The 25,338-nt window shown below is 42.3% G+C and overlaps 1 protein-coding gene across 1 annotated transcript in view; it reads right to left on the bottom strand.

Annotated features, from left to right (window-relative positions):
* Nucleotides 1–3,024: 3,024 nt before the first annotated feature.
* Nucleotides 3,025–25,338, bottom strand: part of COL22A1 (collagen type XXII alpha 1 chain) — a 266,878-nt gene continuing 244,564 nt past the window's right edge. The window contains exons 55-63 of the mRNA XM_056112005.1: nucleotides 24,784–24,837; nucleotides 24,482–24,553; nucleotides 22,976–23,011; nucleotides 19,610–19,654; nucleotides 16,214–16,393; nucleotides 14,204–14,270; nucleotides 9,968–10,150; nucleotides 6,414–6,491; nucleotides 3,025–4,012 (exon numbers count right to left, since the gene is read on the bottom strand). Coding sequence (XP_055967980.1) covers nucleotides 3,825–4,012; nucleotides 6,414–6,491; nucleotides 9,968–10,150; nucleotides 14,204–14,270; nucleotides 16,214–16,393; nucleotides 19,610–19,654; nucleotides 22,976–23,011; nucleotides 24,482–24,553; nucleotides 24,784–24,837 — 903 coding nt within the window. The 3' untranslated portion in view covers nucleotides 3,025–3,824. The remainder of the gene's footprint in view (nucleotides 4,013–6,413; nucleotides 6,492–9,967; nucleotides 10,151–14,203; nucleotides 14,271–16,213; nucleotides 16,394–19,609; nucleotides 19,655–22,975; nucleotides 23,012–24,481; nucleotides 24,554–24,783; nucleotides 24,838–25,338) is intronic.

Below are 25,338 nucleotides of genomic sequence, written 5' to 3'. Positions count from 1 at the left end.
TCATAGAGATTTCTGCTAATACCCAGAGGTGCCAGTGTGATTCTCCAGGGTGCAGGTAAATCAGCTGTCATTTGAAACAAATGGATTTGTTCCTTTAACAGAGTTCCTAATTTACCTTAGGAGCAGAGTCAAGTCCATCCCTTCATAGATATCTTGCATGAAATAGATTTAAAATGTAAGGGGAGAGGACATATTTTGAGAAACAGGCTAATCAAGGATCTGATTAGGAAATTTCTCTACTAAAATTCAGATGAACAAAGTTGACTCAATTGTTCTTTAAGGTGGGAAATTGGGAGAACTATAAACAATGGACCCTGTTTGCCTTTGAGCAAAAACTCCTTATTTAAATATATAAATGTATCCCATCATCACTTGTGACAACTAAAATGTTTATATAATGTTACAGGTCAATTATATCTCAATAAAACCAAAGAAAGATGTTTTCACACAATTCTTATTAAATTCATAGTAATTTCCTTTAAAACAGGTAGACATTGAAGTCAATGAAGTTCATTCAGTTACACATTTGACATCTGCAGTTTGGCTCAGCTGGAGGAGGTACAGCAGCTGGTGGAGTTGTTCACTCTGCCACACCTTTAGGGATATTCAGTAGTGCTAATTAATAACTAATTAGGGGAATTTCAGTTGTATATCAGGTTGCATTTAAATCTTGGTTCAAGAAAGCCAGAGATGAAGAACACTGACCATGAAACCTTTATCTATACTCAGCAAGAACTCAAAGCTATAGTCTGAAAATCAAAGTGATCTCTGAACCAAAATACAGGGACAGGAACCCATTTTTTCTCCAATGGAAGAGAACTGAGATTATATTGCCAGTCTACAGAGTGAATCCTCAGAATTTCAAATGCACTCCATGAGGTGTTTGGAGGAGTTCTTGGCCTTCATCATTATTAATTGAGCAACTACTATTTTTTCACTATGGTGCAAAATAGTATTCTGTCTTCTGGACACAGAACCTAGACTCAGCTTCTCCCCAAGGACTTTCCAAGGAAAGAACAAATTTCAGATTCTGTTCATTAGAAGGAGAATAGAGTTTCCTATTCAGAGATAAGCCATGTATTTCAGAAGCTGGAAATCTGAAAGTGAAGGCTGGATAGAAAATGCTGAAATAGTAGGCTTGAGCCCAACTTTGTGAGTCATTTAGGAGAATTTTTGTTTATTCCAAGCACAGTGCAGCATTTTTAGATTAAAAAAGAAGAAAATTCAGCATCTCATCTTTGCAGATTTTTAATCTGCAAGGGTGTTGTTCTGGCCAAGTTCTAGGTATGTTTAAACCAGTGATTTTTTAATGACTGGTCCACAGATTGAGCTGGTTGGCAGGTGTAAAAATGCTAAATCCCACTTATGTTTGTTTGGGTTTGAGTTTTGCCCATGTTTGAATTCAACTAGATCTTAGCTTTTAAATCGTGGGTTATGATCCCAGGCATGATTAAATAACTTTTACTTACTCTTAGACCTGGCCCATTCAAAAATACAAGTAGATCTTAAAAACTCACCCACCATCCCCCCTTCCATTTGATAACAACTAGAATTGTGAGATAAAATACAGGATGATATCTAGTAAAAGACTAAGTTTTAGAAAAACAACAGGAAAAATAACGGCTATATATCCATATGTCTTGTGCAGTATTTGGAATATCTTAGGTGCATTTTCAATTGTGATTGGCAGATTTCTCAGGTAAAAAAAAGCATAATTAAAATAAATTATACTGGAAGGAACATATTTATAATAAATATTATCTTAAAATCCCTAAAAGAATTTTATTACTGTTAAATATTTAATTTGTATGATGATTTAATATGCCTAACTAGGCATATTAAACTACATATGTATATATATATATCTCCATCTATCTGTCTATCTCTTACTTCTTCCCTCTGCTACTGTAGTCTTGCACAGTTGTGTCTTCATCCATAATGTAAAATACAGTGCTGCTCTGATGAAATGGATAATAGCAAATTGCTCAGAAACTAGTTAAGTTATAAGATCTCTCACCAACAGTGCATATAACCAGAGAGGCTACCTGTCCTTTGTGTGCTAGAGCTTGACTTTGTTGCTGTTTTGACTCTTTCTGGGTCACAAATCAATTCCCAGGGCCTCCCCCTCTGACCCCACAATTTTGAGGAACCTCTTGGCTCTTCATCTCTGTACCACTCAGGAATGAAGGATAAGCACAAACACATATGCACAACACACACACACACACACACACACACACATACACACACATACACCGTCCCCATCCAAGCACTCTGAGTTCTCAACTCCTGCATCAGCCCTTCTTTCAGAGTGGTTCTCTGGAGAAGGAAATCTAGTGCTCACAGCCCAGATCAATTCAAAGTAGCCCTAGCCCACTCCTGAATCAAGTTGTATGGATCCAGACCATTAACTTGCTGTATTCTTGGGCAAGATACTCCAGTTTTCATCTGCAATGTGGACACGTGACAGGAATAGCAGCAGCTTCATGGAGCTGGGAAGTGAGTTATGTGAATGCTTGCGCAGCCCCTTGAAACAGATTCTCCTGATGTCTCCTGGAGGCACTCCATAAATATTTATCACACAGCTTTATATTAGGTTTCCAGAGGAAAAAGACAGGCCTGTCCCTGAGGAGCTCTTATGTAGGTGGGGTTTGGAGATAAGAAAGGAATCATCAGTCCAGACAGACAGTGCAAGGGGATGCTTGCTTACATCTGGTCAGCCCTGTTTCAGTCCCCTGCATTGTACATTGTCCCATGAGCCCCACCAGTCGTGACTTCTGAGCATAGAGGCAGTTCCTGAGCACTGGGGGTAGCCCAAAATCTATCCCTTACAAGAAAAAAAAAAGAAAAAAAAGAGAAAGGAATCATCATATCAACTTGAGAAATGTTTATTGAGCACCTGCTTTGACTAGACTGTCATATACACACATGTACACTCAATGAAATATATTTCAGAGGAGGACCCTGGAGGCATAGACTTCCTGGTTGTTGGCCAGTGCTCTGGCCAATTATACACTATTAGTAAAAACCAGGAGTGGTCACTGGACCCCTTATTTTACAAACAAATTGAGTGAAACCAACAATGAGAAACTTGAAGGGGTCCCAATTAAGACACAGGGATTGCTTTAACTAAGCATAAACACAGAACTCCTCAGAGCTCTTGACAACCCTTGACACACAATTTCCCTCCTGCAAACCTGAAACACTGCAGCAGTGGCCATTGCTCCCTGAGGCCTGAGGCTGGGCTGATTGTGTGAACTTTGCATCATAGGAAGAACATTCTATGTAATTATAATTCTCTTCTCTTCCTACTTCATCTTCTTCTCCGTGTAAGTGGCAACTTGTTGACAATTTCTCTCCAGGCAATCTCTGGGCAAGACCAAGAATAGATGCTCACTGTTTTATTTCTTAAAAATGTTTTCTTGGAGGAAAGAGGTAAATTTGGCAAGTGTCTTGTCAGGGATTCATAGCACCAAGAGTTTCCTTTAAATTGGTGGATACATTGCAAAGGGGATTTTGAGAACTGAGAACAATCCAGTACCCCATAAAACAAGTTGTCCCAATTTAGAGGTAAAAAGCACACAAACCATCATCACATGAAATAATAATAATTAAAAATAATTATAATAATAATAACAATCTGACCGACCGGCAGCATCTCTTCATTTTAATAATATTGAGGTCTCTCAATAAAATAAAAACATATGATAAAAGTAAGGAAAAACACTCATAATTGAAATGTTTCAAGACCTCTGGATTCCCACAGAGAGCTTTAAGTTCAAGTTTCAGAAATCCTCCTCTGTCTCCTTGCTTTCCGGAATCTTCTAGGTACCTTTCACATTGCCTGGACGGGCAGCAAGGCTGGCAAAGTAAGCACACTGGGATGGGTCACACTGACCAGGGGGGCCAGGTGGGCCTGGAGGACCAGGATGTCCTGCTGGTCCTGTCTCTCCTTGAGGGCCCGGACTCCCAGGGAGCCCATCTTTGGCATAACCCGGTTCTCCAGGTTGACCTGGATCAAAGAGCAAAAGAAAGAGAAAGAGGTTCAAGTTTCTTTTGAATCAAAGGATGCCTGTTTCACTGAGTTTATTCAGTAAGAGCTAGGAACTTAAAATATCCTCAGGAAATGATGGCATTTTCTGTGAGTTCAACCTGGGAATCATTTGGTTGGACCACATGGTCATTACATAGAAGATCACCCTCACATGAAAGAAAAGAGGACGGGTCAGTAGTTCAACAGGATGAAGCGTAATCTTTTTATGTAACAGCTCCACTTTGAACCCTGTACCACATAGTTTCCCAGTCATTGCCAGGAGGAATCCCTAGCACAGGAGCAGTTCCCTGAGCTTGGCCAGATGAGGCATAAGCCCCACAGTCCAAATAAAATAAAAGAAACAGCCATAACCATTTAAACTAGAAATAGTAAACAGTGTGTTAATGAAAAGGAAAAAACAAGGGTAAATTGAGGCCAAGTATGAACCATGTTCTCACTTTTGTTGTACAAAGGAACAGAACTTCTATATTCTTACAAAGTTCTAGTAGATGAAATTGAATTTTGAATGCCATGCTAAGTCCTCAACTTTAGTCAGTCATGCATTCTTAAAGAGAAACTAACTTGTTTTATATATGATCCAGTATATAAGTTGTTTCAAATATTAAGTAGTTTTTAAACTTTTATATGTCACATTTTAAAATTTTATATGTCAGTATCTAACTTGTTCCAAATATTAAGTAGTTTTTAAATTTTTATATGTAAAATTTAAATTAATCAGGGCTGGAGCACAACAGGTAGGGTGTTTGCCTTGCACACGGCTGACCCCGGTTTGATTCCTCCGCCCCCTCAGAGAACCCAGAAAGCTACCAAGAGTATCCTGCCCACATGGCAGAGCCTGGCAACCTCCCCATGGCACATTCAGTATGCCAAAAACAGTAACAACAAGTCTCACAATGGAGACGTTACTGGTGCCTGCTTGAGCAAATAGATGAACAATGGGAGGACAGTGCTACAGTGCTACACATTTAAATCATATATTAACTATTTATACAAGTGTTCAAAGACAGGTATGATGTACGTAATTGACAGCCCATAATTTAGATCCTCTAGAAACATCTGTAGACAAATTTCTATCACCACTTACTAAGCAACATAATAACACCCTTTGCGTTGACAATGGAGTTAGTGCTAAGTCTTGTAGATAATGCCAACAATGATATTCCCTTCTTAAGTAATTGCTTCCTTTCTTAGTAATTACTCTGGATGTTTACATCCTCAATAAAATAAGCAAAAAGTAGATATTTCCCTTTGGAAGTTATTTAGAAATTTCATAATTTTTGCTTGTACTCTGCTAGAGCAGGACTCTAAAGTCCTGCTTAAACCAAACTTTGAAACCTGCAGACTTTTTCTTTCCCTCAGCTGGGAATCTCTGAAGTGTAGTCATTATCTTAACTGCATAATAACACAATTATTTCCCACTTTTAAATTGTTTCCTTTATGTCTTTCTATATTTTGAATTGCCTTATTTTTTAAATACCTTTAATATTATAAGCTATTTGAAAGACGACACATTGTTAAAAGTAAGTAGCATTTATAAGTCCGCTATAAGAAATTTGGGAACAGCGGAAATGGAACTAAAATGAAAATTACCTGTAAGATTAATATTTTTAAAATGAGCTCAATCATATATACTAGAACTAAATAGAAATAGAGGCCTCAACGAGGTGGAATCTGATAACAAATCAGTTTAATTTTTTCTAGCTTCCACTGATATACCTTATCGGGGAAAGTGATTACTTCTTTTTATTAGGAGCTCCTCCAGTACACCCTTTAGGTTGGATCACCAACTTGATGAAATTTTAGAAGAAGGGACCATGTCCCTTCTGCATGACACAAGCCAATAGAATTGGTCTACTTGAATGACATTCCCCCAAATATACTCTGAGAGCTAGTATCAGGTATTGACAGGTACACAATGGGGGGGGGACACAAAAGTTCCATGTTAAAGAAAGTTTGAAAAATTATGGCTGAAATAAAATAAATATTACCCTTCATACAAGATTCCCCAACTTGTATAAGAAGTCATAATTTACTATGACTGACTAAAAAGGAGATACAGCTCCCAGCACTACCTGTCTTTTAAATTCCGGTGTTCTTTAGTACTATTTCTTAGGATTTTTAACTTATGGGCTACACTTCAAGAATTTAGGGGATATATTACATGAGTCCGTTTGATTATGAATCAGAACTAACATTTTGGGAAGAGTAAATAAAACCAATGTTCTGTCCCCTCACTGGTTGAACTGCAGCCCTGGGCCCTAGGTTTGAGAATTGTGGTGAAGACAGATTGGAGAGCTTCAATGTGTCTCACTCCACAGTGATATTAACCTCAACCCAAGACACTAGACACCAATCCTACCTGGGACACCAGGTGGGCCCATCTCTCCTCGGAGGCCAATTCCGGGTACACCTGGATCGCCTTTGACTCCTCGCTCACCTGGTGAGAAAAGAAGATATCTGCAATGGTGAGACTCATGGTGTAGAGAGAAACCAGGTGTCACTGTGCAGGATACCAGTCTATGTTGCTGTGACCCTCTGGGGACAACTACCCTGAATCACACATAATCCCATGTGCCCCTCATTCTTGTCCACACACTTATTCATACACCCTCAAGTACATACTTGCAGAAATACAACCAAGTCAATACCAAAACAAATAAATAGTGAGGTATCACGATGGCCAGGATGGCCTTCCAGTCCTGGGAAATCAGGACTCTGTCCTTGAATACCAGCATCCCTCAAGAGAGTCCATCTTTAACATAATCAAGTTTCCCAGGTTAATTTATTCCAAAAAATATTTACAGTTGTGTAGGATAACATTGGTTTGTCCTTTCTGCCTTGCTATAGGGAGCTTAGGTTTATTGGGTTACTCCCACCACAGTGCTCCCAGTCCTCTGTATTTACTTGTAACTTCTTTCTTTGTGCTCTGTTGACTTATAAATATTGATTTCCTCTTCTCCTTAAGTCCTTTGCATAGTTAATTCAGAGCAATGTCCTTTTTGTAGAGGCACAAGAAAACAGTTACTGCTATGTTTTTTTAACTTGGGAGTTCATTGACTCCAGATAATATTATCTCCGGGGCATCTGTTGTGACCTAAGCGTCAGTTGCCCTTAGTTCTAGCACCCCCAAAGCAGGGTAAAAGCAGGGTCCCAACGAGAGACTGGAAGGACCCAGGGTAAGCTGTGAGCTATGTGCTACCCTGGCATCAAAATGGGCCTGACTAAAGTGCCATGATGCTAAACTATAAGTTAAGAGCATGGTCATGGACAAATTCTGTCATGATTCAAAAAGTAAGAAACAGATTCGGATACTGCGAGGGTTAGGAATGATTAATTCGGCCTGAGCACTATAATCTGTGTCTGTGGCAAGATGTCCCCAGGAGAGCCACCCTACAAGCTCTGCGTATCTCTTACTGAGTCTGTACAAAATAACTAATATTTAGAAGTAGAATTAAGATGTTAATTAAGATGTTAATTAAGTTATTGAACTAAAGAGAGGAGGAACTCAACCAGGTGGTATTTTCATCCTTGAGCCTGACTGGCAGTCAGGAAGGGCTTTGATATGTTGATGTGTGACCCCCAATATGGCAGAGTTGGAGAGAGATGAGAAAGAAACCAGGGCAGTAAGATGGAGCATGGAGAGACTAGCAAGGGGGACAGAGAGAGAAGAATGTAGGGGAAGAATGAAGGACCAGGCACATGGAGAGATGAGAAGCAGCTGCGAGAGGGAGCACGAAGAGATGAGTGGGGGAGATAGGAGGAGATAGGAATGATGGGTAGTGTGAGACTAGAATGGGGAGTTTAGGGAGACTGGAACAGCTGCGTGGGGAGAATGGAATAAATGGCAACTGATCATCAACCAGCTTGGCCCCCGTTTCTTCCTTCATCCGCCCATGGTATGGGCCGTCCTGGGAAGGGAGCAGCCGAAGTCCACTGAACTTGCGTGGTGAGAGGGAGAGCCACCGGGGCTTCCCCTAGCCGCCCAGAGATTATACACATCTGGAATTGACCATCGAAGAGTCCCAGGTAGGACTGGTGTCTAGTATCTCAGGTGAGGTTAATACAACTACGGAGTTTAAAGTTTTCTTTAAAACAAAGGATACCCTATTTCAGCTAATTTATTCAGCATAAGCTATGAACCTAAAATATCCTCAGAGAAGCTAACCAATGGTCTGGGTGCTTAGTTCTGGGTCATTAGAATGATCTGTATGGAGAATATCCAAAAAAAAAAAAAAAGAAGCCAGGGTGATAGCCCACTGGGCTGACGTGCCTACTATGTATATAGTGTATTGTGTTCAAACCATGGCCTCGCATGGTAACCTGAGGACTTCCAGAAGCAATCCCTCAGCACTTAACTACAAATACCCCATCATCACTGCCTTGTGTGGCTCAATTGATTGTTGCACTCTAAATGCAGAAAAGGGGGTGTCTTTGCATTTGAACTAGAATCGAGGTAACTATTTTAAACATGAGCTCCTATTTACACAGAAATATTTACTTGCACCCATGACTGCCCAATTTTATACACACACATGCATATACATATTAGCAAAGGTATATGTCCAAATAAAAAAGCTGACTTATTTAAGCACAGCAACCAAATATACACATCCATCACTATCACCCCTAGTATCACATGTCGCCATACATCCACTGGGATGTGTCTCCCTTTCTCCTTAAAGCATTTACACAAATTTCTATTTTAAAGGTATTGGATAAAAAGGGTTTGCATACATAGTGCACAATTCCACTTCTATGAAGCTTGAAATCTAATAAAACATAAACTCGAGGCACAAAGACCATTTCAAAGAGACGCAGAATGCAGTAAGTAATAGCATCGGATTTGAAAACCAGAACAGATGTTCAAGTAGAGTGTTTCCTCTGGGAGGTGTTTCCTCTGGGACGATATTTAAGATTATGGTTGAATTAATACTGTAAAGATGTGATTCAACTGTCTTGTAATTTATTTTTTAATCATTATTTTTGCCATGTGGTTTTCAAATTAGCTCTCAAATGCAACACATTGTATTTTCTTTCTCAATCCAAATTGGCATTCTTCTATTTCTTATTTATTGTGTAATTATTATGTTAGACTATTATTCTGTCATTGTCTGCTGTTCTCCTATACTTTATCCTTTCCTATTAACATTTATTCATATTTTTGTTTTATGAATCAATATAGATAGGATTCAGACATTAAATTTAACAAAAAGCCTTTTACTAGAAGAAGAAATTCAGGGAATAAATGAATCAATAAAATATTAAGAAATAGTGTAGGATTAAAGTATGTCCAATTCTCAAACCTCAATTCCCCTAAAAAGTGGCAGCTGGGATCACTTTCCCTGCTTCTTCTTCCCCAAAAGGAAGGACTATGCTATCAGGCTGGGGGGTTTAGTTTTAGGCGCTTCTCTTGGCAATCTGACCCACTGGCCACTATGCACTCACTTAAGTAGGAAGGTGTGGATCAAAAAGGAGCATCTTCCTACAGCCCAGAACTCCTGTGTGGTCATCCAAGGAGCAGCCATATTTAGCTGCAGCTTAATGCACCTCAGTCAATAATACAGTTGGATTGTCATGCCCATTTTCATTGAGATTAGTTGCCTTCTTCCTCAGTTGACTCTAAACTCACAAGGGATCAAACAGAGCTCTTGGTATAGCTCTTGAAACCTGAGTAGTGGAGATGGAGAGAGAACAAGAAAGCAGGAGGGAACTGATTCAATCCTCCTGGCAGAAGTACAATTTTGTAAAAATGTCAAGCATGAAAGCCTCTTATGCATATGAAAAAATTATATGATGCCAAACTTGAGGGCATTGCCAAGCTGCAGGAGATGAGAAAGGCATGAATTATGCATACTCAGATGTAGTGTGCATCTCACCCCAAGCTCCCACACATGGAGCCCATGAAACACTCACCTTTGGGGCCCACCGGTCCAGAAGGTCCTTCCCGACCACCCTGCCCAGGTCGTCCTGGCTCTCCCATAGGCCCGGCCCGGCCTGGGAACCCATCTTTTCCGGGAGGTCCTGGAGGCCCAGGTCTGCCTTGAGATACCTTTACCTGTGCAGGGGGCATCTGGGCCAAGAGGTAGGCAAGTTTGACTAAGGAATGGGAAAAAGAGAGACATGCCATGAAGGAAGGTCACAAAAACAGGACAAGATGGCAATGCCATTGTTTTGCCTTATTGTCTGAAGAGATAATACAAAGCAATAGCAATAAACCCATACCAAAGGCACATGGCATAGGATATATGTAGTACCTGTTTATGCATCTCTAATAGATAGGTCATAGGCTAACTCAACTGTTTCAGCCTCTGAAGTCAGGCAGCCTGGATTACATTCTCTGGGGAGATAGAGCTTTGTGTTGCTGACCAGAAGTAGGCAAGTTACCTGACCTCTCTTACCTCTTGCTTTCCTTTTTGTTAGATGCATGAACTAAAATAACATATACCTCAGTGTAAGAATGAAGGAAATGATTTTATGCATCCCAGTATTTTCTGGCACAGGGCCAATGCTTAGTGGACGCTAGTGGTCTAATCTTTCCAAGACCAATTGTGGTTGTAGTCATTGACATTTGGGATAACAAAGGCAGGGGTCAGATTTAAGTGATTTGTGAAACAGAATGTAGTGATTTTCTTCAACAAAGGCCAGATTCCTCATCTAGAAGGAACTGTGATTGTTATTAATAACTCTTCCATATGTAAAACATGGAGATTATGAGTCCTTATTGCTGATCTGCAACACTGTTGTAATTGACTGGGGAGAGAGTGTTGATCTAAAGGCTAAGAGCTATCTTTGGGCTGGAGAGATAATAGAGCAGATAGGGCCTTTGCCTTGCATGCATTCAAACCAGGTTCAAGCCCCTAGCACCACATATGATATCCTGAGCACTGCCAGGAGTAATCATTGAGCATAGAGACAGGGGTAAGCCCTGAACACCATAGGGTGTAGTCATCCCCAACCCCTTCACCCTCCAGCCCCGGGCATAAAAGGGCCTGTTTGTCATATGGTCCAGATATCAGACCCAGGAACACCACCTTGGAGATGCTGTGACAGACCCCAAAGAGATTGGGAAGGGAATGCTTTTCAAATCTCTGGCTTTTCAAATCTCTTTAGGTAGAAAAACTACAGCAGAATTAGGGTTTAGAACCATCAGGATTTGAGAATCATCTGCTCTTTCCAGGAGAGCTCTCTCCTTCCCATTTTCTGTTCTCTTACAGAAGGTGACAAGACAAGTGTGGTGACAAGAAATTGTTTAACTTCACTGAGTCTTGATTTTCTCATCTGTAAAGTGGAGTGGATACTCCATGTAGAAAAGATGACTTGGGAGAAGATTCAACTTAGCAAGTACTCCATTTTGAATTACTTCCAAACAGGTCTTATATCTTTTCTTTAGCTGTAGGCTCCCCTGAGGCATCACTGAATACCTCTAAGACCCAGAAGGTGGCACATGCATATTCTCATATGCAAAACCCAAGGACATAAATGGACAAAGGGCATCCACACTCAAAATTTTGTTTTCCTCCTCCCTCCCCCAGCACTTCAATTTCTTACAGACTGACCCAAGGTCATTAACTCTCCTTTGAGTGGAGAGAGATGCTATGCTCACACTCAGAGAGAGCAGGGACAAGCATCATCTTGATCCCATGCTCTATCCCCGAAGCTGAGAGTCTGATATATGGTTGATACAAATGGCTGTCATAGACTTGACCCTGTGAATAAATGTTCCCTCTCCTTTAGACCATCGGTGCCTGGAAATAGTTACTGATTTCTTATTTTTCTTCCTGTAGAATGATCTGTGACTATTTTTCACCTAACGGTTTCCTTTAAAGAAGGAAGTAGAAAAGTAGGGATTAAGAGTATAACTTCATCTACTTTCAGCATCAAGTTATACTCTTAATCCCTACTTTTCTACTTCTTTCTTTGCACCCTAAAGGAGAGAAAGAACAAAAGGGAATGGCCTACAACAGGGGTGGGGCAGGATGGTGGAGGGAGGGATACTGGGAGCTTTGGAGGTGGGGAATGGGCACTGGTGGAGGGATAGGTACTCAATCTTTGTATAATTGAAACCCAAACACAAAAATTTGTAAGTCTACAACTGTACCTCATGGTGTTTCACTAATAAAAATTAAAAAAAAAAAAGAGTATAACTTCATGACTTCTTCTTGGGGCCAGAGCAGACAGGGCACTTACCTTGCATGTAACTGACCTGGTTTTGATTCCTGGAACCCCGTATAGTCCCACATGCCCATCATGAGTATTTTCTGAATGCAGATCCATGAGCTAACCCTGACTATAGCCAGATGTGCTCCCCCCAAAAAAAGAATATAGCTTCTCAGGGCTGAAGAGACAATATATTGGATAGGGGCACATGTCTTACATGTGGTCAACCAAGATTCAATGCCTGGCATCATATTTGGTTTCCTGAGCCCCACCACCAATGATCCCAAATGCAGGACCTGAAGGAATTCCTGAGAAACCCATGGTTGTGGCCCAAAAATCAACTGCACTGTAGTACGGTCCTCCCATTGTTCATTGATTTGCTTGAGCAGGCACCAGTAACATCTAACAACAAATTGTGAAAATTGTTGTCACTATTTTTAGCATATTTTTAGCTAATTTGACAAACTGGTAGGCTACCGAATGTAGCCTGCCCACACAGCAGAGTCTGGCAAACTCCCCGTGGCGTACCCAATATGCCAAATACCAGTAACAATGATGGGTCTCATTCTCTTAAAGAGCCTTGAATATAACCTCAGGGCCAGGATGAAGGAGACGTTACTGGCGCCTGCTCAAGGCAATCGACGAATTTGTGATTTTTAGCATATGAAATAGGTTACAAGTAGCTTGCCAGGCTTTATCATGCAGGCGAGATACTCTTGGTAGTTTGCCAGGCTGTCCGAGAGGGGCAGAGGAATCGAACGCAGGTCAGCAGGGTTGGCCATGCAAGGCAAACACCCTACCCACTGTGCTATCACTCCAGTTCCAATATCAACTAAGCAAAAAAAAAAAAAAGATGCAGCTTCTGTGGTGAGGTTGCATGCATATAAATCTCCACGAGACAAAGAGACATATAGGAGAGCTTTGTCCTTTGGAAAATTGCTAAGCACCTCTGGTCTCTTTTCCTCAGATTTTGTTTTGTTTTGAGGACACAATTTTTGGTGTTTTGATGCAACTTTTGGTTCTGTGCTCAGGGGAACATGCAGCATCAGGGACCGAACCCAGGATACCATTATGCAAAATATTCACTCTAGAAGGTTGAATGACCTCTCCAGCCCCAGCATCCCTTTGACTAATGTCATGTAGGGTAAAAACGGATGTTTTACTTCACAAGTATTTATGAGCAAATGCTTAGAATCCTAGCTACAGAACTTAGAATGCCACCCAATACATATTTAGTCCCATATACTGCCATAATTACTATTACATCCCTGCCTTTTTCAACCCTGACCATATCAAGATCATGGAATACTGTGAAATATAACAATAAATCTGACATATAAGCACTTGTGTTAAAGGATTATACTTCTCTAAATGTGCAGTTTTCTTCTTCTTAAGTCTTTCTAGGCATTCCAAATATCAGGGGTCTCATTCCTCTTTGATCATCCCTTTGGCTTACGTGTTTCCTTCTCTAAGCATCCCTTCTTCCATTCTCCGTCTCTGAGTTATCTTAGGTTCTTACATCTGTCCTCTTTCAAAAACTTCTGAACTAAATTTTCTCACAGAATTTTGCTTATGTACTGGAAACATATGGTATGTTTATTATCCATCTCCTCTCCTGAACTCTTAAGTTTTTTGAGGCCTATCTCACTCCTCTCAAAATTACTCGCTGATGAATGATTTAGTGACCCCAATAAATGATGGCCTGTGGTAGTGCTTGCTGTATCAAGAGCAGGCTTTCTTTATGAGAGGTATTCATCAGAGATTGGAGAAAAACTACAGAGAAACTGGAGAGGAATCTGTGTCTAATGAGCTGCCAAGAACCAGTGAGGGGCTCTTCAATTCTGATTTCCGCATGGGAGTCATTTGTAGGTTGCCTTTTCAGAACAGGCTGGCACAAGCACTGAGGGAAGAATGAAAGACTGTTCTGAAGGCACCGGTAGGCACCCTGATACTCAGATGCAGGGATGGGATAGAGTCCTCCAGCTGTTTCACCTTCCAGCTGTTTCCCGAGTTCTTCTTGGATGAGCCTCCGCAGGGTATCCATTGATGGAGATTCACCCTAGGTGGAGGAAAGATAGTATTTTATTTGTCTTTCCAGTAACTTCTGCTACTCAAGACCCTTAGCTCAGCAAACCAAAATGATCCCTGATAAGAGTTTTATATATATATATCACTGTCACTGTCCTCCCGTTGTTCATCGATTTGCTCCAGCGGGCCCAGTAACGTCTCCATTGTGAGACTTGTGACTGTGTTTGGCATATCGAATATGTCTTCAGTAGCTTGCCAGGCTGTGCTGTGCAGGCGAGGTACTCTCAGTAGAGGGGCGGAAGAATCAAAACTGCCTCGACTGACTAGGTCTGCCACATGCAAGGCAAATGCCCTACCCATTGTGCTATCGCTCCAGCCTATATATATATATATATATATATATATATATATATATATATATATAATGACAGATTCCTGGCTCTCTGAGTCTCTAGACCTTCTTTAATATGCTTATTGGAATCTTTCTGCATAAAAAACTATGTCCATGGATTCCATCCACACAAGTCCCTGATCACTTGTTCTGGTAACTCTCATGCTTTGTCTCATCTTGTGAAAAGTCTACCTTCAGGACAGCTCACAGGCTACCTCCTGCACTAAACTCATGTCTTTTCCCCTCCACTAGTCCCTTGGTAATTCTTGTTCCCTGGTTCTGGAATTCCTCTTTCTTGCTTGCTTGGTCCTCCTTTGGTGTCTGATGGAGTCCAGATACTTGATTTACAGGGACTGAGCAATTTATGGGTAAGAAGCACACATGTGATGTTATTTTATCAGCACTAAGGGAAACAGCCTCAGTGCCATATTTTTAGGCCCCTCCTCTGTTTGGTTTTTTCAGAGACTTATCCAGGCCACAGGAACTTACTGAGTTTATCTCTGCAATTCCAACAGCAAGCCTGGTCATTGTGAGAGATCGATTCCTTTTCTTTCTATTACTTTTCTTCTGGCCAATAATCTTTGAATTATAGATCCAGAAATCCCACAGCTACCAACAGAGCAGGGCCAGGAAGGATTGTTCAACAAGCACCCAAAGAACTTTGGTCTGTTGATATTGTTGGTTGTTCATTTTTTGGTGGGAGGATACAGCTGACAGACAGTGCTTGGAGGCTGCTCATGGCTTTCTGCTCTACCTGCTCCTAAAGACGCTCCTGTATCTAACCTGTAACTCCCTGCATGCAAAACATGAGTTTTTTACTCTCTAAGGATTTCAGAAGTCCACCAAGTCTTTCAGAATTCACTGGAGTGGCAGTCAAGCTTTGTCTGTCTGACATCATTCAGCCTGGCTGAAACTTAGGCTGAACACAATTATTGGGAAATTACAGAACACAGAATTCCAGAGTTGACAACACACTGGAGATCACATAGACTTGTGCCCTGATGTCAATGAGGTTCCCAGAGAATCATCTAAACTTTTCAGAGGGAAAGAAGGTCATTGGCCAGCCTCAACCAAGACTTCCAGCGGGAAGTCTGCACTGATTTCCCCTTCACAGGCAAGCCAGTGATACAGGTTGGTGCAAAGTAAGAGTTCTTCCACCAGAATAAGTTTAAATAGATAAAATTAAGTAAGTTCAGGTTTTATATTGGCAAAAATAAACTGGATCTTCTCAATCACTTCTAGCACAAAATCCAGGGATAGAACAAAAGTCTGACAATAAAGCTTTAGGAAGCCAAGCCACGGATACAAAAGCTGAAGAGAGAAAAAGCTTTCCTCCTGAGCACTTAAGCTATGCATGGTATGTTTGATAACATTTTCTTATTCCAACAAAATTGTTGGGAGAATATCTTATGATCATTTTTAAATGGGAAGGGCAGGTTCAGGTTCAGACTGAGCACTCTGCTCTGATTCAGAGTTGCTGGCAGACAGCAGACTTTAACCCAGTATCTCAGGAGACCATAAACCCTACAGCTTCCCTGTAGTCCCCAAAGAAGCTATGTTTGAGGAAGCACCAACATCCTTACCCTCAGTCCAGGAAATCCTGGTTGGCCTGGAGGCCCCGGGGGTCCAACTGGTCCATTTTCTCCAGGTGGTCCTTGAGGACCCATCAGTCCAGTATGGCCTTTGTGACCTGGGATTCCAGGGTCTCCAGGCTGTCCTTTTCCACCAGGAGGACCTTTCTCTCCTTTGATCCCCGGATCACCCTAATTGAGAAAGGACACATGTCAGTGAACAAAGGACCAAGTGCAGATGGGAAAGCTGCAATCCAGGAAAGGGGCCCCATCCCCATCTTCCGTAGCAATGGAAAAGAGATACGGTTCTTGGAGAGCTGAGAGAGGGGGCTTTAGAGATGAGGGCACAGATGCTGGGGGGGGGGGGGGGCGGGGACAGAATTTCCTGCTACATTCCTAGAGTAGTCTGCACTGTGGAATGGTAGCACTGTCCTGTTGTTCAGCGATTTGCTCGAGTGGGCACCAGTACCGTCTCCACTGTGAGATTTGTTACTGTTTTTGACCTATCAAATACACCATGGGTAGTTTGCCAAGCTCTGCCATGCAGGTGGGATACTCATGGTAGCTTGCCAGGATCTCCGAGAGGGCCGGAGGAATCAAACCCAGGTCGGCCATGTGCAAGGCAAAGGAACTACCCGCTGTGCTATCATTCCAACCCAGACAGGAATTCTCTTTGCAAATTCCAGCACCACTTTGTGCCCCAAAACAAAGCTCCATCCACTTCCTTCAGGCTGGCCGCTCTGACAGGCACCCCAAGGTGCCGTCCACTTCTCCACAGTTTTGATCTATGTCAAATGGAGGGACAGTATTGCTATTTAGAGATAACTCACTTGCTGGGGTTCTAGAGTCTCTGTTGCTGATCGAGAGACTGAAGTCCTGGGTAAACACTTCTGTAACTCTGGCAAACACAGGAGAGCCCATACTTTGTCCTTTGTGCTTTGGTCCTTCTAATCAGCAAGTTCTAATTTTTAGTGCATCTAAAAATACAGCATCTGCACTAACAGCCTTGGGGTATCATGGGGTGTCATTGCCAAGGGGGGGGGAGTCACATGGGTGAAAAGAAAAGAGATGGTAACTAGAAGTGACTCTGGATATGGAGCTAATGCCTTGGACAAGGAAAACTGCAGTTATGAGTAATGTCCAATATATAAGATATAAAATATCAGTGGATTCACAGGATAGACAACACCTGCTATGCTGATTGTTAAAAAAAGAAAAAAGAAAATTGTGTATTTATCACATTTATATGGAATGTTTCTATATGAATAGACTCTGGAAGAATAAAAAGAAAAATCACAAAGATAGACCCTGGGAAAGGAACACTAAGGGATGGTGGTAGAAGTGCCCATTCTTCATTATAATCATTCTATTACAAATTACAACATGTAAGGAAGGGTATGGTTGCATTCTCTACAATAACAAAAAGAACACTGGATTTAAAAGATTAATTTGGCCTTGTATGAACAGGTCACTGAGATTCCTTGGGTGGGATGCATTAATGGGGCTGAGACGAGGGTTATGTGAAGGCGGGAGCCAAGGTCCTAGCAAAGCTCTGACCTGGTAGAGAAATTCCTATTCAGGCAACATCTCAATATCACTTGCAGTGAGAGGATTTGTCCCATATTTCAAACGTTCCCAGGCGTGGGAAGAGACCACTCCATGGCAATGTTCCATGGAACCACTTAACAGGGGAGGGCAGCTCTCCATTTATTGATTGTGAATTAAAGGAGCAATTCATAGTGATGGGCTGAATGCCCTGGCGCCTCTCCAATCCAATCTTGGGCTATAGTCTCTAGGGACACGTCTGTGTGACCTGGTGTAGGTGTGTATGCCAGGGTGGAGGAGGGCAGAGTGAGGGAGATTGGGGAGGGTCTTGACACCCTCTGAGGCACAGCCCCCTGGTTTCATTCTCAGGAATGTGCTCCATTCCTCGACAGAGAAGGGATCACTAAGAAAAGATGGCTGGAGGAATCAGTCGGGATGGGAGATGTGTGCAGAAAGTAGATAAAGGACCAAACAGGATAACCTCTCAGTGTCTGTATTGCAAACCACAATGCCCAAAAGTAGAGAGAGAGAGAGAGAGAGAGAGAGAGAGAGAGAGAGAGAGAGAGAGGAGAGGGGGTGGGGAGTATTGTCTGCTATGGAGGTAGAGGGAGGGTGGGAAAGGGGGGGTTATAACAGGGATATCGGTGGTGGGGAATGTGCACTGGTGGAGGGATGGGTGTTTGATCACTGTGTGATTGTGACCCAAAATGAAAGCTTGTAACTATCTCACGGTGATTTCAATAAACAGAAAAAACAAACACTGTCCTCCCGTTGTTCATCGATTTGCTCTAGTGGCCCCAGTAATGTCTCCATTTTGAGACTTGTTGTTACTGTGTTTGGCATATTGAATACTCTCGGTAGCTGGCCAGGCTCACGGAGAGGGGTGCAGGAATCAAACCTGGCTCACTGAGCTGGCTGAGTGCAAGGCAAACACCCTACTTGCTGTGCTATGTGATTCAATAAAATTTTTTAAAAAATCTATTTGTGAAAAATCTCAAAAAATAAAAGTCAAAATTACTCAGAGAGAGAGAGTGGAGGAAAAGATGCAGGGGGAGTGAGCCCCCCCCCCACACACACACACATCATGCCACAGTCTCTTTTTTCCACTTCTCTGGTCTGCAGTAGAAACCAGAGACTCATTCAGCCAAGTGGCAAGTAAAGCTGAGATGAGTCTATGCAGAATAGTGGCAAACAAAGAGAGGGTGGGGGTGAGGAGGCTCTGAATCCTGGCTGTGCAGTGAGGTGACAGCAAGCTGACTGACCAAAGGGAGCCTATGCAGGACTGGGGGCAAAGGCGGGAGAACAGTTTCACTCTCTCACATGGAGACACTGGTCCCCAGTGTATGAAAACTCCCTTCCCACACTGGTATTTGTGGGAGGAAAAAAATTCTCCCTTTATAAAAAAATTTATATATTTGAAAAATTTAATGTAAAGAAAGCCATTCTGGCTGTAGTGCTGAGGCGATTCATTATGGGAAAATCTGTTCCCTTGTCACCTCCAGCAACAAATCTGGCTCCCGGCAAATTGGCACTTTGGGAGCCGAGTCTGACAGGCACCGGTATTCGCACAGGGAGAGAGGGAAATCTGTCAAAGTCTCAGAACACTTGCCTTTGAATTTGTAATTGCAATGATTTTACTCCTTAAAATAACAACCCAAAAAATAAAAAGAAAGAAAAGACAATAACAACATTGACAACAATAAAACAATCCCAGGGGAAAGAACCTCCCTTTGTGGGACTCTTGATTGTCTAAGGGACTGTGAACAACAATGTCTCCAGGCTGTTCACTCAATGACTGACTTGGACAAAATACCCTTGGCATTGGGTAAAATTCCCATTCCAGTGACTGCACATCTCACTTACCCTTTCTCCTTTGGGTCCTAATTCGCCAGGTTTCCCCGGAGTACCCTGAAATAAGATCCAAGAGAGGATAGTTATTGAACCAAGGCTACTCTCTACTTGGGGTGATTTGCTCTGTCAGCTCTTCTGGATGTTATCAGCATGCTGAGGACAAGAGACAGGTGAGAGGACTGTGGCAGTAACTCAAAGGGCTGAAGCATGTATAGAGGGCTCTAGTTTCATCCCTAATACTTCATGGTCCCCAGCCACTGCCAAGACCAATTCCTGAGCATTGACCCCAGAGTAGCTCATGAACACCAGAGGGTGTGGTCTAAAAAAAACCCAAAGAGAGACATCTTAAGGAATTGGCCCTCCTAGATTATTCTCTCTTTGTTCAGATATTATGGGCATGATTTTCCTTCTTTCTTTTCCTCCTACAAGGCCCACTATTGACCTGAGACATGAATCCATGAGCCAATCCCTCTATATGTTTCAGAAAAAAAAATCCTTCCCCATAATGTGCCAGGTATCTGAATCAGTCTTTGATACTTATTGTGCCTGCCAACCTGACTGGCTCTCTCCACACCAAACCAAATAACTTTCATGAGTCCCACAAAGGGAGTACAAGAGCATCTATCCTTCTGCCTATAGTGATCTCTGTATCTCACTATCTTATGTGAACTTAATAACTGTGACGCCCCTATAAAACTGTTGAGGCCAAACCCCCAAATGTTCTCTATGGTCTTTGTGATACAATGAGGTTAGTTCAACTATGAAGTTGGAAACCCATGATGGGATTAGGGAGAATGAGCCTAAGGATGAGAGTGTCAGCAAATGCAATAGGGGCTCCCTTTTAAGTGTGGCCCTTATTTAAAAAAAATCAAGTTTCAAAAACTACCACCAACCAAGTTCAGGGTTAGAAATCTGACAAGTCACCAGTTTAGGATTTGTATCTGTATCTTGTGCCCTATAATCTATGTTGTTCCCCAGAGAAAAAATCAGGAGAACAAACATTTGAGCAGTCCTAGTGCCAGGTCAGAGCAAAGGAGTAAGATAGAACTCCTGTATATTCTTTTTCCCACAGCATTGAAAACTTGGCTAAGAAGTAGAGGCAGGCATGTCCTGCTCATAATCATCACGGACCAATTCATTTCTGAAACTGAAATACAGAAAGATGCACTGGGAACCCCAGGAATGAATCATAATTCTCTGTGTTGGGAGCCATAGGGCTGATACAATTTAATAGGAGGAGACAAGGAGCTTCTAGGTGGATAAAAATATGAAGATAAATCCTGCAAATTGGGGATGCAGTGTACACAGGGCAGCAGGTGCTGGAGTTTACCATAGAGAGGGAGAGAGATGCAGATATGGGATGACCCTAGGATCTGTTCAGAGGCTGAACTGATAAAATAGGGTGTATATGTGTGTGTGTGTGTGTGTGTGTGTGTGTGTGGTGTGTGTGTGTGGAGGAGGGAGGGGGTGGGCAGGGTCGGTGTAGGAAGCAGCTCTCAGAAGCTGGAGCTGGTGTATTCTCTTTCCACTCAATTCAGTGAGCAGTCCGAAACGGTGATTGAATCAATGAGGGAATGATCTGTCCTGTGAGTGGAAAGTGAGACTGTGGCAGGAGGTAAATGCTTCCCAGACTTAGTGCCATCTGATCTGGCCTCTAAGAATTGTACTCCACTTTCCACTCAGGAGGAGCAGGAACAGGCAAGCGACGAGGTAAGGGGGTGGGGTGAGAGTAAGAATAGCGGTACACAATGGACTGTCATGCAGCTGCAAGGAAGGACAAAATGTACTTTGCTACAACTTAGTTGGAACTGGAAAATATATTAAGTGAAGTGACTCTGAGGAAGAAGGGTGATATTGGATGATCTCACTTATAGAGAATAACAGGACGAGGGAATGCAGTGCCCCAAAGATTACCCTTGATCCTACATTACAGAAATGATAAGGGAAGGAAAGAAATTGAGAAGGAGAGTAAGAAGCAGAGAAGGGCCAGGGACCTCAGGCAGTGGAGAAATATAGTGTATGTATATATCTAAATGACAGAGTCAACAGTACTGAAAACATATGATCTAAAATGCAATATCCAAACTAAAATCTATGCTTGTCAAGGAGGCAGTCAGGAGTAATGTGGGGAATGGGGACATTGGTGAAGTAACACTGGTGGTGAGTTTGGTATTGGAACATTGCACAGCCTAAACTCAACTATGAATAACTATGTAACTCATGGTGTCTCAATAAAGTTTGTAGGGACCAGAGTGATAGTACAAAGGGTAGAGCATTTGTCTTGTAAGCCGCTGACCTGGGTTTGAACTCTGGCATCCCATATAGTCCCCTGAACCAGCTAGGTGTGATCCCTGAGCACAGAGTCAGGAGTTAGCACAGGCAGATATGGCTCAAAAAAAAAAATTTTAAATAAATTAATTCCTCCTGAAGAAAGAAGGGAGGAAGAAGAAAGGGAGAAAGGAAGGGAGGAAGGAAGGAAGGGAGGGAGAGAGGGAGGGAGAGAAGGAGGGAGAGAGGGAGGGAGGAAGAAAAGAAGGAAGGAAGGAAGGAAGGAAGGAAGGAAGGAAGGAAGGAAGGAAGGAAAGGAGGGAGGGAGGGAGGGAGGGTGAGGGAGGGAGGGAGGGAGAAAAGAATGAAAGGCCTTTGAGTATGAAGGTCAACTATGTATGAAAGTTGTGGAGAAGTAACTTGGAAGTTTTCAGGAACTTGAAGCCCGGGTGGCTGGATCTTATAGACTGAACCTGCCTGGGTAGAACTGGAGCAGCTTGGATTCTGTTGAGTGCAGGAGAGGATAGGGCTAGAAATAAACTCAAGAGTGAAATGACCTCATGTGTGTTCTACAAGCATAGAACATTACGTCCCCATCTGGCTGGGTTGAAAAAGGCTGTTGAGGTTAGACTCTCACAAACACAAAAAACAGATTTGCAGTGGTGTAGTGAGGGACAATGACAGGATGGTTTTAGGACCTAGTATAGACATGGAGAGATCTGGACAGACATAAGAGCTATTTTAGAGTAAGAACTGACAGTATTTGTTGATGGAATAGAGAGATAAAGCAATAAAAAAAGACATCAAGATGGTGCTCTCCAAATAGGCACATCTTTTGTTGAGTTCCAGGGGAAACTAAAATGTGGAACTTTGTTCAGAATATATTAGATTGTTCTACACAATGGGCAATAATGGAACAACACTGATGTGAGTGTGGGGACAGAGCTCATAAGCACAGGTTCTGTGAGATTACACGTTGCCCATCCATGAAGCTAACTCTGTACTCCCCCCCCCCAACCCACACACACACACACACACACACACACACACACACATACACACACACACACACACAAACAGCCACTGGGGAGCATGGGAGGGGATACTTGCCTCTTTTCCTGGGACTCCTTTCTCTCCTTGTTCTCCCTAGGAAGCAGAACACAGCATCAGTAAATCCTTACTGCAGCATCAGTGTAGTGCAAGTATCATGACTGTCTTAAAACAATTTCACTTAAGACACATTACAGCAAAAACAAGGGATGGTCCTATCAATAGGGTCAGCCATCCCAAACAGGGTGGCCCTTGCAAATGTTCAGCCTGCACAGAGGAAACCAAAGATTGTCTATATATGATATATGGGAATTCTGGGAATGACACCAATGGTATGTCTGTGATTCTACAAAAAAAAAAAAATCCACTAGGATATCAAATTTGACCAGTAGTGGGGGGTGTCTCTGAGAAGCAGGTTCAGTGTGAAATTAGATACCAGTAAGACAATGAAGCTTTGGAGTGAGATGCAGAGTAAGGATCTTTGTTTCTCCAACTTACTAGCTCTGTGAGCCTGGACAACATCCTAATAGCTTCACTAAAGTTCATTGTGCTATATTTCTTCATCTATAAATTGGGAATAATAGCTGCACTGAGTCTGCAATTAATTCACTACTCTCAGGACTAAAGAAACAGTTGTTGCAATGCATCTAGAAAAATGGATACCTGGCAGCACAGTGGCAGTCAGATTCTTAATAAGCGGGTGGGTAGAGAAGAAATCTTGGGCCTTACAACTAGGCAATTAAAAAAACATCATCTGGTAAAAAAAATCAATGGACTGTGATGTTAGGCTTAGTTTTCCATGGCAGGGTTGGCTGACACTGTGATTCGAATTAAACTTGAAGGAGAATGCATAGGAATATGGGCAAGCACACAAATGTAGGCTACATTTTCCTGTGACACATACCACTTATTTACTGGTCGACAGTACAATGTGTGGACTGAGGAACAAAGAACACACCAGAGTTGCTTGAATGGAAACTTCAGAGTCCCTCAGCACTCCTCTTTGCAGAAACCTGGCAAAGGCCACCCTGCACCAAACTGACATCAGAACACCTACGTTCAAACAGCAGCTGGAACACATCTGATCTACGGCCTTAATTAATTCGCCTACACAGTCTGACCCTGCTGCCAAATCAGTTCTGCCTTAAAATGATCTTTTAAAATCCTTGATTTTATTGAACCGTCATCACGCTCATTACTTTAACACAACCATCACAAAAATGACTTCTAGGTATTAAGCATCGGAAATGGGATGAAGATCCCTGCAATCCCTTTTACGTAAGTGACCTCATCTAATACTCAGGGGAAGGTATAATTATTCCCATTTGAATAGTAAGGAAGCTAACTCAAAGCAATGATAAAACTTTCTCAAGGTCTTGTGATTTGAGAGCCGAGAATCAATTCCACTCAGGGGTGACACTATTTCTATCCTAAATGACGCTGCGATTTAGACTACACCCCAGATCACTTTTTACTGAGCAGCTGGGTTTGAGTACACAGGAGAGGCAGAGAAAACAGGAGTTTTACACCCAAAGTTCTAGACTCCCATCCAGGGCTGCTGCTTACCGGAGGTCCTCGAGGACCCACAAATCCAGGAAGTCCTGGGCTGCCATTTTCTCCTTTATTTCCTTTCTGACCCTAAAGAGGGGAAATGCATAATTAATATTTGCATTAAAGTGCATAAAATGTGTTTCAAACTTTTAAGTAAGTCTCTTCCTAGATCATTTTGCCTCTAGTTCTATTATTCAATCCCCATATCACCCCACCAATGCTTCCAGAAGTTGGAAGCAGACAATTTGTGAGGTGAGTTAAATGGTCCCTTGAATGGTTGTACTGACCCCAGCACACAGCAGAGGGAGCATACTCACTGGGCTTCCTGGAGAACCAGGGTCTCCTGGTGGTCCAGGTGATCCATTCTTTCCCTAGAGAAAGACACAGAGGAGATATTGTGCCAGCACCCCTACCACGCATCCCAAAACAGGGCAATGAAACAAAGGACTAGCGGGTGTCAAGGGCCATATTTCATATCAAGAATCATTACTGATGGGGAGCAGCATGACTTTGTCAACGACTTCATTACTCAGAGGATGTTTTTCAACTTGTAAAGCCAGCTTGTAATATTTAATTCATAGTGTGGTGGGTAGGGAAAAGCTCAGCCCGGTGAAAGCTGCCCACAGCAAAGTCACAGCGAGCAACCATGCCCACATCCATCAATTCATCCTTCCACTCAGAAGCTGTCTCAAGGAACAAACAGATCATCCTACACAAAAGAGCACATATCCTTACGGTGCTGTTCTCACTTAGGAAACATGGCACTATGGGCATGCTGTTTTGTCAAACCTTTTTGGACACCATTATATAGGGTAATTGAAGATATATAAACAAAGGAGTGGCCTGTGAAGAGTATTACAGCTCTTAAATGG

Source organism: Sorex fumeus, unplaced genomic scaffold, assembly GCF_029834395.1.
Source record: "Sorex fumeus unplaced genomic scaffold, SorFum_2.1 ptg000002l, whole genome shotgun sequence".
Lineage (NCBI taxonomy): Eukaryota > Metazoa > Chordata > Mammalia > Eulipotyphla > Soricidae > Sorex > Sorex fumeus.
Note: the sequence above shows the minus strand (reverse complement) of the source record. Positions and strands in the feature narration are given on the sequence as shown.